This window comes from Sinohyriopsis cumingii, chromosome 2 (assembly GCF_028554795.1).
Source record: "Sinohyriopsis cumingii isolate HCF-2022 chromosome 2, ASM2855479v2, whole genome shotgun sequence".
Classification (NCBI taxonomy): Eukaryota; Metazoa; Mollusca; class Bivalvia; order Unionida; family Unionidae; genus Sinohyriopsis; species Sinohyriopsis cumingii.
This window is the reverse complement of record NC_142962.1, coordinates 98,044,498-98,058,598: the sequence shown is the minus strand read 5'-3', so window position 1 is coordinate 98,058,598 and position 14,101 is coordinate 98,044,498. Positions and strand designations below refer to the sequence as shown.

At 35.4% G+C, this 14,101-nt stretch overlaps 1 protein-coding gene across 2 annotated transcripts in view; it reads left to right on the top strand.

Annotated features, from left to right (window-relative positions):
- The window catches only part of LOC149805451 (ATP-dependent RNA helicase TDRD9-like), a 146,753-nt gene that overhangs the window by 54,657 nt on the left and 77,995 nt on the right, over positions 1-14,101 (top strand). For both annotated transcript variants that reach the window (XM_089950041.1, XM_089950042.1), the window contains exons 9-15: positions 3,111-3,168; positions 3,942-4,026; positions 4,694-4,751; positions 6,251-6,355; positions 8,306-8,403; positions 9,974-10,105; positions 10,882-11,044. In XM_089950041.1, coding sequence (XP_089806167.1) covers positions 3,111-3,168; positions 3,942-4,026; positions 4,694-4,751; positions 6,251-6,355; positions 8,306-8,403; positions 9,974-10,105; positions 10,882-11,044 — 699 coding nt within the window. The remainder of the gene's footprint in view (positions 1-3,110; positions 3,169-3,941; positions 4,027-4,693; positions 4,752-6,250; positions 6,356-8,305; positions 8,404-9,973; positions 10,106-10,881; positions 11,045-14,101) is intronic.

The following is a 14,101-nucleotide window of genomic DNA, read 5'->3' as shown; positions in this document are numbered from 1 at the left end:
ATAGTAGCATATCCATGAGGTAATGACGGTATTAAGCATGCTGAGAACACGCCATCATCAAATCGAATGTTATAACCCTGGATGCACATCATGCAAGAGGAGAGTGACCCTGTCCATGAAGGGGTTGACACAGACTTATTTCATCATTCTGATTGGACCATAGAAAGGATGGAGTTAAGTTCTTTGGTGGTAATTGAACAGTAGAATATAATTTTGCCACTGCTTGAATGCCTCCCTCCTCTGGCAGTCAATACTGTTATCATTGTAACAGGATGATACAGGTTGGGGTCAGATTATTGTGAAGACACTAAGAGCGATTATGTAAACAAGATGTTTATTTACGTAGTGATTGAAACATATTACATTTTGACACCAAGCTCGTGGACATCAATTCCAACAATGGATTTAACACTATGATGCACACAAAATGAAACTGATATAAAGAAAATGGTATTGTTCCTAACTGAAATGAATCACAATATTAACTTAAAAAGAATAGTCAACAATAATGAATGAATTGAAATTAAATAAGAATGATATTTGGATCTCTCAACATGGATGACTAATGACTGGAAATTAAAAACAAAAACAATAAATAATCACTTAAGTAATGGTTATGATGACTTTCACTCAAATATCGATAGTGATGATCTTCACTCAAATATCGATAGTGATGATCTTCACTCAGATATCGATAGTGATGATCTTCACTCAAATAATGATAGGGAGGGTTTTCAAATAAATGACCATGACTATCAAAGTAACAATGATGATGATTTTCACACAAATAACAATGACAGTGTTTGCTGCGATAGCAAAAATGATGGTATTTGCTCAAAGAGTGATAATGATAAGTAACGCAAAGGTGGGAGATATCTTTTGGTATCCGTTTGACAGCCACTACTGTCAGATGGTCAAGGAGCCACTGCAAATGGTTTACCCACCCAGCTTGCCTAAAGAGCCCTAGGACCCCTTTGTTCCCTGCAGACCCGTTGGTCCTGAGCTTTAATCACTCAATATGAGTTAACCACTATCTTCCTCCGAGCCAAATGTTACTACCGACAGCAGCACACCAGGTACATACCAGGTCGTATAGAATCACTACTTGGTATCCAAACCAGCAGCATGGCTAGGACCACACCTCCACATAGTTCTACAGCTGAAAATAGAGGCAGTACCGACAGCTCCCCAACATACACACATAAAAATCAAACAGTCAAATAATGGCTTCCACAACAGCTCCATCACATCAGACAGCACAGCTCAAACACTTCACAGCTCAAAAGTGAATAGCACCAACAAATTCAACAGCTATACAGCTACCACACTGCCCAACACAGGCAGCCCAAGCAGACTGGATTGACTCCGACATTAACGTATCGTCTCCACTTTCAGTAAAAAAAACAATGGCTGCCCCAACAGCTGAAAATATAATGCCTAAAGCCTTGTTGTACATGCGACCCAGTAATGTATATAATGCAGTGACATGTTTTGTATGCACGTACATGGAGTTATTATTTAATAGTAAATCATTTCATTGGATGCAGATGAAGATGATGAACATCAGTCCTTCATGTTTTTGCTGCAATCAGCAAAGATTGTCAAAATTCATGAGGTGTCTCTTGTATAAGACTTGTGACCACAGCAATTTATAGACCAGTTTTTATGGGGGGGGGTTGTTGTTGTTGAGTCGATTGCCTGCTACTTTCAAAAAGCCTCATGGAACCTTGATCAATTAACAAGATATGCTCTCTGGCAGTCTTCTCTTAAATCCAACAGTATGGCAACCCTTTGCTCTTTCCATTTGGTTCTGTCCTTGTGTTCAGGTGCCAGATTGAGAAGGTCTGAAAGCAGGCAGGAATTTCTTGCCACTTTATTTCTCCTTGCAAGCCCAGGTCTCTTCACAACCTCATCAGTTGTACCACAGAATGGATGATCCTTGTCAAAAAAACTGGGGGCTAATCCTCAGAAATAATAACCTTTCTGTAACTAGGTGAATTATAGGCAGCCATATGCCCATAACTTTTGCAGGTAGTTCAGCAGAGGGGAGAGAAAACAAAATGAACACACAAAGGCAGACAGGATGAGAAAAGGCATTGGGTTGTAAAACAGGTGGTGGAGGTAGTCTGGAAACCAGAACCGGGTAACAAAACCAATGGGAAATTGAGACTGGTCATAGCAGGCTCAGTCACTTTATTACTGACCCAAAATTCAAGACGGAGAAAACAAGGTCCATTCATCTTTGCAGAGTAATGAATTTGTGAAAAGTCTTGATCTGACCAACAAGTGTAGCCACATATAGATTCAAACAGTATTTTTCAGTTTCCTTTACATTGGCTGCCAAGCGGTAGTGTACCAATTCTGTGCCTTTCCATTCTGCATCAACCTCATCCTTTTCATGGTGATGGTAAATTCTGTTTTAGTTGATAATATTAACAAGCTTCTCTACAAGCTTCTTAGCAGATAGTCAGTGTAGAGAAGTTGGATCTTATCCCTTCTTAACAGTTCATTCATCTAGATATGGAGTTTCTGATGCATATCAACCTGGTTCATCTTCCACCCAAATACATTATCTGTGTCATTCATGCATCTGACAGCCAACAGGATGTTCAGTTCAGTGATGGAGTTTCTTCAGCTCTTTGGCCTACTCCTTGTAGCATAGGACCTGCTCATAGATATAATTTGTATGTTATTATCCATGAAAACAGCAGAATTTTTACCTGTTCTAATGTTAATATGATGGGGGTAATGTATTGAATGGAGGAAGGATTTTTTTTCTTCAGTAAGTTAAGTTTCTCTGAAAATAGTTACCCAATTACATTAATATCATCCTCTCCCACCATAGCCCACAAATGTGCATACTGTTACAGATTTCGCTAAGGCTTAAACTGGTAAACATCTGGTTCTAGTATACATGTCCACTTAGCAGGGGTAAGAGTATTTAATCTGTAAGAGTTACTTCCCTTATTTATATTTTTATATATATATATATGTATGTATGTACGTACGTACGTATGTCTGTCTGTCTGTGGTTTTTAATCTAGATAGTTGCTTTACAGGATTCTTTGAGGAATGAGGAATATATCTTAACTGTAAGAAATTAATTTTAGGTATTGGAGAGATTATCGATCTTGATGAGGAACTTCAGAATCTGGCACAGGATCATCAGTAAGTGTCTGTCTCTCCATCTTTCTATGTATTTAATTTCTTTTTCTGTTGCATATGCACAAGTGCTTCCTTTATTCTGAGTGGAAAAAAATTTATAAATGACATAATAAATCTCAAGGAATGAAATCTAAACAAAAAAATATTGATTGTATTATTGATGAAAGATCTGGATTGTTGTTTATACTTCTGCTATATTATGGTGGATGGGTTGGCATGCCCCACCATATATCTACATAAATTTTTTTAATAGATTTTTTTAATTCTACTGGTCATATGCCTTTTGTATGTTATCAGTCATCTAACCTGCAACATGTTTATCCATTAGGACAAGTTTGTTATTGGTTCTCATAAAAACTACTTGAAAGATTACCATGAAACTTTACACACATAATCATCCCTATGTCCAGTTAGTCATAAATGAAAATAGTGGTGCTCAGACATCCAATATGGCCACTTCAGTAGTAATTTTGAAAATTTGTAATTGCTACTCCACCAGAATGGAAAGTCTTATTAACATGAGGTTTCTAACTAATTATGATGTCTAGTTGATTCTGAATAAAACATGGTATCACTTTGAGCTCAGATATGGGTGCAGTAGTAAACATAATGGCCTCATCTAAATTGGTTTTACTTGCTTAGTTATGAATACCTTGCTCAAATCATTTATTTCATATTAAGCATGTTGGTACATCCTCTTTGACAATACTCTCTGAATAGATTTGATAATTAGTGCTACATTTAAGTTCAGATGGATTTAATCTTTAAAATTTCAGGTTGGTTATTATCCCACTTCATTCAACGATAACATTAGAAGAACAGTCTCGAGTTTTCAACATTCCACCGGAGGGATACAGAAAGGTAAGTTGGAAACCATTAACAATTTTCTATGTATAATTTAACAAAATACTGACTTGAGCTGAGAAATACTTTGCTTCTCAGCTCATACTTTTTGTCATTTTTATAATTATTGATGGTAATAGTAGTTTTAATTATCAAAGTGGCAAAATTTGGTACCCATTGAACACACAGCAGTAAAGATAATTGGATGAAGTACCTCTTAGTATCAATTAATGTTACATACTTTGTGGAAATGTTGGAACAAATGATTGTGCAGAATTTAAAAATGAACAAATAAGCTTTAGATTTCCAGCCATAATATTAGTCTGCATGTGAGTGGTCAATTTTTAAACTTTTTGTTCTACAGTGTAATATGCTGGCTGATGGCCATGTTAGAGGGGTGACCAAGTTAAAGGGTTCTGTTGAACATAAACTTTCTGGTGCCAGTGGGGTTTTGGCTGTAAAAAAGCTGGGTGGTCACTTATCGGGGTGTGCAGGTGCATGCCAGAGGAGGATCACTGCAGTGAACATCTGGATAATAAATTATGGATAATTTTGATAATGAATTAAACCTAATTATTTTAATAGTCTTCATACTTTAACAATTCCTACGTCTTGCGATTAGAAAATATATCTAGTCACAGTTCTAGTTTTCTCTTTATTAATGTATTACAGTTTATGATTTCAGGTTATCCTGTCAACTAACATTGCTGAGAGCTCAATTACGGTGCCAGATATAAAATATGGTAAGTTTGTGCTGTTATGAGTCTAAGCTCTTAAAATAAGTAACAGAAAAGAGCGAAAGACAGCAAGCTTTGTCAAATTTAACAAATATATTTATTTCCCTAGAATACAGAGTGAAAATGAGAAAAAAATATTTAAAGTATTGCGAATTAAATCCCAAAATAATTCCAAGAATTGCAGACACGAGTCCTAGTAGTTTAAAGTCCTGAATAAAACACAATACAAGTCCAGAAGAAATCCAAAAACTGAAGACGATGATGTGTCGGTTATAGCTTATAGAGTGTTGATGTGTCAACAGTTTTTTTGTTGAATCACAGTAATATAATTCCAGGTTTAAATTCAGTATAAATTCCAATGAATGTCTTTATCCAAGAATTTTATCAGAGTACTTTTGTATTTCCAGAGAAAATAACCACTTGATTTCAGTAATTTGAACAAAAACGATTACAGCCAAAAACTACTTGTCACAACATATAATATACAATTTGAAAGTGCTAGATGTTAATGTCCTCACAATCACAAGATAATATAATTCTCTACTTGACCTCAGGTCACAATTAGCATTTTCTATATAAAATAAACATTACCTAATGGAAAATGACTTTCCTGATGTTTACAAAACAGTAACCTGGATTATGTATAATTCACTTAGGAAACATCAAAACTTTGACCCAGATAAACATATTTACCTCTTCTATTAATAATGATCCTGATTACACAGAGAGAATAATTTTGCTATGTATTAGTTGTTTACAATAAATAAAATTAAAAATGTCAGTCCGTCAAGCAGAAATGAACTCAGTTTTGGACAAGGTCAAATCCAGCATACAATGTTACATTACAATAGTATGTAATGAAATTACAATTTTTTTTTAAAACTAACAAATAAACAAATTAAATATACATAACAGTGCAAAGGGAAATTTGAAGCTTTATGCTTATCATGGGAAGATTTATGAAGTAGAATTTCTTTTGTACAGTCATTAAGGATGTCGGCTTTTGTAAAATCAATGCACAAAGGTAGATTATTACATTATGATGCCATCTTTGTGAGAACAATTGCTAGATGTGTGTATTATATCACTATAAACTTGCAGAGAGAATCGATATAAAACGGCTTGGAAGGACTTCTAGCACATTCTGGTTAAGCAATTTTTTTTTTTTTGAACATTTTATTCCCAAAATTGGTTTCTCCCTTTTTTGTGAACCTGTCATTTGTTTTCAGTTGTCATATTTCATGACTTGAATTGATTTAGTAGAGATGTCCATATGTCATCTAATCTTGATTTATCACAAAGTTTATATTTTAAGGTTAATAACATAAATGTTAACAAAGCTTAAGAAGGAAGACTCCCACAAAAGGGCACATATTTTTTTATTTTTCACAAACTTATTATGTCCTTTTGATCTATTTTGGACAAATTTCACTGTGTATATTCTTATTACTTATGGTACAGAATATATAAACTTAGTGATAAAGCAACTTTACTTCCTGTTCCAGTGATAGACTTTTGTTTAACCAAGCAGCAAGTGTGTGACTTTGAGACAAACTACACCAGTCTGCAGGTCCAGTGGACATCCAAGGCAAGCTGCATACAGAGAAAAGGTCTGTATGACTGTAACCATGCTATAGCAAATCATATGCAGCAGCTGAACATTTCTTAAGGTTGAGGTCTGGGTCCTACATTTTAAAGTTCTGGATCCAGCTGTTATTACATTGAAAAGGTACAGCAGGCTTTATATCAGTTGCATCAAAACAAATTTGTTGAACCATGAAGATGATAAAGCTATAGGTAGAAATGAGAAATGAAACAATGTGATCTGATAGGAAGATACATTTACCATAGTAATAATTTACAATAATATATGCTGTATTGATTCTCAAAAGTCAAGGAACAGAGAGATCAAGAATAAAATTATCAGCCCAGACATGTGATCATTTATCCAACACAAATTCTCACCATGTAATCACTAATTCACTAACTTCTGATAATTATTGGCTTTTCTGTGCCAAGCCATAAATGTGGAAAGAACATCTGGTATTTTCCATGTCATTCCATGCATCTGTCATCACAGCTTGGTTGTTGTTGTTGTTGGGTTTAACGCCATTTTTCAGTACATGATAGGCTATACATGGCGGCCAGTATTAATGCTTGAGGAAGAAACCGGGAAAATCCCGAAAAGAACTACTGACCCACGAGAAGCTACTGGCAAGCTTTCTCACATACCCACATTGGCCGCACAGCTTGGTTAAATGCTCTGTGAACATATTTCTGTTTTTCCACTTTTAATATTTGATTTGAAGGTAATTACCAATTTTTCATGAATGTTCTTATAAGGCTTTGCATAATATGGTAGTTTAGAGTACTTACAACACACAATTATATTATAAGAAAAATGTGTTCAATTTGCATGTGAAACTTTGGTGTTTGTAAAATGCTGTCATCACAAAGTCATTTGTTGATCCAGTTGGAACTGGTCTAATTATGTGAGAATATATATAATAATATCTAAGCAATGCTCATAAACTTGTGAAGCTTGAGACTTATTTATGGCCTGGCCTGTCAATGGTGATATATAGATATAATACTCCCTCACTATAATGCCCTCCATTATAACACTATTCAAAGTATAAGCAAATAACCTCATGGATCCCTTTTCATAAAGTGGTAGTAAAAATAAATACATGATGCACTTCATTATTAGACAGTCCCACTGTAAGGCAGTATAATCTGTGGTGTCTATGAACATCAAAATATTTATGTTTGGGTTTTAAGAGCATTTTTAAGAGTCATATTTGCTGTATCATGTACTAACTTCATGACACACTGATTTTGAGTGTGAGGCACTATGAGAGGGTACTGTATCACCTCTCCAGTGGTGACCATAGCGGTGGCTTCAGGATGACATTTATGTTAAGATCTCCTATTAAAATTGTTCAAAAGCCATAATTCTTGCTTTTTGATATGCTAGGAGTTCCTAGTTTCACCTGCATCTTGGGCCACACACTGTCTTTCAGAGATCACTTATTGAACTTTGTTTCTGTTGATTCAGTAGACATTCCACACAATTCTAAAACATTGGGCATTTCTTTGGTATCGAATATTGTTGATTCATAACTCTTTCTGTTATCATATAGTAAAATTCATTTGCCTCAATAGGCACAATTTTTGCCAATCCCATATAGGCAGAAGATCAACATAGTGATTGCTTTTGCAGATACACCCACCCTCAATATAGATTATGGTCAATGTTATGGTATTTTTAGAGTCAGCACAGGGTTAAAGATTTTCACTTTCTAGCAAAAAGTAAATGCAGGCTCAGCATATATTTTAGTGATTAATCGTATAATTTCCCAATGGAGTACAATTTAACAAGGCCTTTAATGAGCATATTTAATAAGTTGATTTTGGAAGGAAAGTGTACATAATTGTGCCTCATATTGGACATACAAAATTTAGAATTTGGAGGCTTATATTTTAACCTGTGCTTAAATGTTCAAGTTGATATTCTTGAAATACTGCCCATAACTATTTTAGTATAAATTTCAAACCAGGTCGAGCTGGTCGTGTTTCCAATGGTCGTGTTTATAGACTGATCACTCGCAAGTTTTGGCAGGATAGTATTCCAGACTACAGTGTGCCAGAAATGCAGGTTTGTTTTAAATTGATATATTTTTGTTGCTTATTAAGTGTCTGTTTTAAATGTTCATTGTATATATCTTCAGTAGTGTGAAAGACCAGGTCCCAAATCTCCAGAATTGTCTAGCATCTAACTCATGCTCTGAAATTTGACAGTTACTTTAACTTGAAAAATGTTGGTATATTACTACTGATCTATGTGTACTCCAGGTATCATTTCGTAAATGTAAGTGTACTCCAGTTATATGGATATAAGTGTGCTCCAAGTAAATAGATATAAGTGTACTTGAAGTATATAAATTTAAGTGTATATTTCGTTGATGTAAGTGTACTCCCAAGTGTATCATATCTGGGTTTTTGGTTCAGAGCTTGAGCTGTTAGGTTCAGAAAGTGTTGAAAATATAGGACCAAGGATCATAGCATTGCAAATGATACATTGACAGTCTTTGGATTCTGATAATCAAAAGCTTGTTTAAAGTCAGATATTAGAGAACCAAACATATTTTTTTTTACATGGACTTTAATTTATTCACATGTTTAAGGCTATATCAAGGTACTGATGGTAATAAAAAGAATGTAAATAAAAATGTATTTGGATAAAACTGACATTCACAAAGCCATACTATAGTTGTTAAGAAATTTTTAGGGTTCTTTGTACCTTTTGTGCATATGATTGTGAAAGAACTTAAGTAATGACATAACAGATTGGTGTGATTTGGATTTTTAATGTAGCTTTAACAATTTTACAGTCATATCTCTATGATGTCTGCACCATGGCAGTTTATAGTGATGCCTAGCACTGGGGTATCATGCCGCAGACATGTAGCATGATGTCCCACCCAGTCACATTATCCTGACACCAGGCCAACCAGTCCTAACACTAACCTCTTAGTGCTAATTGGTGCTGAAAAGTAAAGTTAAAGTCATTATTCTGACATTTTGTAAGGATTTTTTGGCATCCATAATATATTTGGATTTTATCCATATTAGCAAGTTCATTATTTAGAAAATTTGTCTAACAGTAAGGATTGACTAGTGAAAATCTATGATAAAATTAAGAAGATTTGATTTACTGAGCCCTGGTTACTATTTTACACAGTGTGAATAAATTGGTTGTTAATCTGTTTGTAACTTACAAGTGAATAGTTTAGTATTCTGTAGTATTCATTCTTAATCCATCAATTGCAAATCTGTTTCTAACTAAAAGGAAAATATTATATTCACTATAACTCCGTCTATGTTGTATTCACGTTTATTTCCTCATGGAAATCACTTCATTGTTTTGCAGATGATTGTGCTTTCTTAGGTTCTGAAACTAGTAAATATACCACTGAGGGAACAAGGGTCCCATTTTCTTCATAAGTCGATGTGTGTTTCATTTGGTTTTTAAAATCCACAAAAGTCAGTAATGCCTAGAGAAAAATATGAATTCTTAGTAAATATCTTCAGATACATGTTTAGAATGTTTTACATTTTATTATTGCATTTGTTATGTGTGTAATGAATTTGCCTGTAGTTTAGATTTACAAACACGTGTACAGTTTGAGAAACAGTAATCATGTTGTACGTACCTGTATTTTCAGAGAAGCCCTCTTGACAGTCTGATTCTTCAGGTAAAGCTGCTGGATTTGGGTGAACCCAAGGCGATATTAGCCCTTGCCCTGTCACCTCCCAACCTTGATGACATAGAGAGGAACATTCTGATGCTGAAAGAGGTTTGTAGTGTTCTTCTCATTGCGGCTAAATTCTTGACAGGTCATCGCCTTGCATCTTGTTCGTGTGTGTGTGTGTGTGTGTGCGTACGTGCATGCGTGCGTGCGTGTGCGCACACGTGTGCGAGAGAGAGAGATATATATATTTGGGTTTTTAACATGGCTTTTTAAAAAAAATCAGTCGTATCGCTATGATGTCTACAGTGTGTCAATTTAGAGTGATGTCTAGCAATGGGACATTATGCTGCCTTGCAGGCAGACAAGTAGCATGGTGTCTCACCCAGTCATGTTATCCAGACACCAGGCTGACCAGTCATAACACTAACCTCTTAATGCCAAGTGCTTAGGAAGGCAGCTGTTAATAGCATTTTTATAAGTCTTTGGTATGACTCAGTTGAGGTTCGAACCCATGACCTCCTGCATCCAAGGCATACCACTAGGCCATGGAAGTTGTCTGTTCAGTTTGCCACTGTGAAATGTTATAGTTCTGCTCTATGTGCAGGATTAGAATTTTTATTTCATATTTTTATACTGGTGACTAATATATGGAGGTGTCGTATAGTGTAGCTCATGTCTTTCACATCACACCCTGTAAGGGTGTCATTTTGTGTAACCCATACCTTTTGCATCACATCATATGAAACATGTCTTTTACGTCATATCACATCATATCCTGTAGGTGTCGTATAGTGTCATCCATGTCTTTACATCACATCACATCCTGTTGGTATAGTGTTGCTCAGTTTTCTTACTAAATACCTTGTATTGAATTTCTGCAGGTGGGAGCGCTGACCAATCAGGTGGGAGGAGTTCGAAAGCGACATGATGGTGAACTGACATTTGTTGGCCGTGTCCTGGCACATATTCCAGTGGACATCAGGATTGGCAAGCTGATAGTGTATGGACATGTCTTTGGCTTGCTGGAGGAGTGTCTTATTATTGGTAATGCATTTAGCTCACCTGTACAAAGTAAACGAGAGCTATTGTTCTACCTCAGTTGTCAAGGATGGTGTCCCGACATAGACAAGCATATACTTGTATACAATCATTGAATCTCAGCTCTTTTTTTCTTCCTAAGTTCTAGCAACAGTTTTGAGTGGATTTCATTGCAGCTACATGCTGGCAAAGGGATAAGGGGGATAACTTTGTACATTATGTTTGGGTTACATTCTTGATTAATGCATCTTGCTGAGTTCTACACAATAATAAATAATATAGGTCACTGTTACCTATATTTTCATGCTTTACTGACTTGGGCTAATGTCAGCATGGGGTTTTCACCAAGAACCTTCTATTGGTGTCCAGTTTGACCTAGATAAAAATGGTGCCTATCTTACATCAAGTATGGCTATCACAGTGGTTTATTTTAAAATTTTAGCTCTCAAGAATATCATAGATAGTCTCATCAGTCAGCAGTCAGAAATAATAAATTGTCCTGTCTTGAATTTCTGGAAATGAATTTTAGTCAGTAGAGCATCGGTCCATTTGAGGGACTCTTGTTTGCATTAGTTTATGGCCAAAGTCGTTTGACATGCTTTGATATTATCCATCTAGAATAATTAAAGTTTATGTGGATATGAACCTTAATGAGTATGACTCCCTTATTTCATCAGTCAGTCATTCTGGTCCATATTTTATACTTGATTGACTTGGATAAAATTTTGTGTTTTATTCATTTTCTCATGAACTGTTCATGTACTAATCAAGAAACTGATGATCGTATGCATCTCTGTTACAACCACACTCTTACAGTAGAGAAGCACATTGTAACCTGCAATTTATTTTTTACTTACTTTCGTTACATTTTTGCATTTAGTCCATGACCATACAAGTTTTTGACATGTTATATGCATACTATCCTATCAGGAATCATGAAGCTTGGTGAATAGATGCATCTGAATAAGTTCTACATCTTCTTTGGAAAAAGGTCTCTGTGATACTTTTTAAAAATTTAGTATTACATGTAACATTTCATTTATTGGAGGCTGTTTATGTTCCAATCAAGAAATTTGATAAATGGATGCACCCCTACTTCTACTGATCCTTAGTACCAAAGAAGGTCACAGTGACCTTCCTCTATCACTCATTTATGATAGATACCTGTGTTTCACAATTGCAGAGATCTGAATTATTGGTCACAAAGTCGTTTGTCCTTCTTACATTACCTTTTAAGATATTCTTCACAAATATTGCCCATCTTTATGGGTTATCATCAAATTTGCACATTGATTAATAAGTAACTTTTATATATTCCTGTGTCATTTGGTCAGAGTCCTAATAGGTTGCATTAGTCCTGTTGAGGAACACACCACCCCATGATCACCAATTTGCATGGACATAAAGAACAGTATTAATGTGTCCTCCAGCATTTCATAAGAGGCAGTTAACGGAGGCAGAATGTGAGGTGGTTCAGTGGTTTAGGTACTTGAAATATGAACAAAAGGGTGCAGGTTTGAGACCATTGGATCAACCAGTATTGACCAACATGGTGTATCCGTAGCCAAAAACCTGTAGTCCAATTGACTTGGCACTAAATAACCTACTTGTGTTGCTGTGCCTTAAAACCACAAACCAACAAACAAAACCTTTTATTCTGGGGGAGTAAATCACAAATCAGCCTATCAGTTTTTAATTTATTTCTCCTTCGAATACATTCCCCAATTACATTGGGTTAGGAATATTAGCCTGCTACCTCTCGAATGCAGCCCTGCTAAAAGACAAAAATCGTCTTATTGTCTATTTTTAGATAGACAAAGGGCAGTAACGTTTGCCCATTACCTCCCCTTGATGCCACCAGGTGTTGCCAGTTTTTAGCTTCACTGTGTCCTGAGACACACGCAATGCAATAGTCTCTGACAATCTAGCCCATTTCCTGTGGACCCATCCAATGTTGATTTTGCATTTATAATGCAGATTTATTGATCTACTGCAGGTTATATGCTTTATTTTACAATTTCTGCCAATATTTTGAGAGATTTGTCACTTGTTGGTACTTTGTCATGTAGGACCACTGTCCCACTATGCTATCGTTGATCATACACAAGGTCATTACTGCTGAGCATATGTTTGACTTTATTCGTTTACTCCATCCACTACGGAGCTCTTAATAGCAAATTCTGAAGTGCTACTTGATAATTATGCTTAATTTATTTGTATTTCATGCTGTTTTGATAGAATTATTATTTACCAAGCTTGCAACATAAGTTTTAAACAGCACCATAGGCACGTTTCACTAATCTGTTAGTTATGACTGTTTTTAACAACATAGTAATTTCACACATTACTAGTTTCTGCTTTAGTTTATGTGTCTTGTGTCATTTTAGCATATATCAATTAAACATTCTACAGGCCACTTTAGAGCATAGAAGTTTACCATGACTCCTGTTTTGTTTATGTGATGTATACATGGTTATGCAGTGTCTATAACATGTGGTTGCAGAAGTGTTTTGTTTCATCAACCTAGTAATTTCAACATATTGCTAGTTTCTACTTGGTTGTGTTTCTTGTATCAAAGCATGGTAGCCTACCATGAGTCTGGTTCAGTTTATAGTACACATATTCCCTTCTCTATTAACTATGCATTATGTTTAAGCTTAATATAGGACATACGTTTATGATACGACACATTTACTGGTCTGTTTATTACATCAGTGTTTTAGTGACCTATTAATTTCAACCCTTTACTAGATCCTGCTTTAGTTTGTGTCTTTTTTGTCATTTCCTCAGAATATTTAATCGATCTATATGCAGTTTCAAAGCATGGAAGTCTGCCATGACTCCTGCTTTGCTATGTTATGTATACATTGTTTCTGATATACAGCATCTATAATATGTAGTATGGGCTGCCGAGTTAGATGATTTATACTATTAGCTAGTTAGTCACATACTAATTTGCTCATATGTGCTTTGTTTTCCTCTCGTGTCGTTTCAAGAGTATTGTTTACTACATGCATGACATGCGTGTGCATGAAGGTCAACCGGTTTGGCATTGAAGGGAAG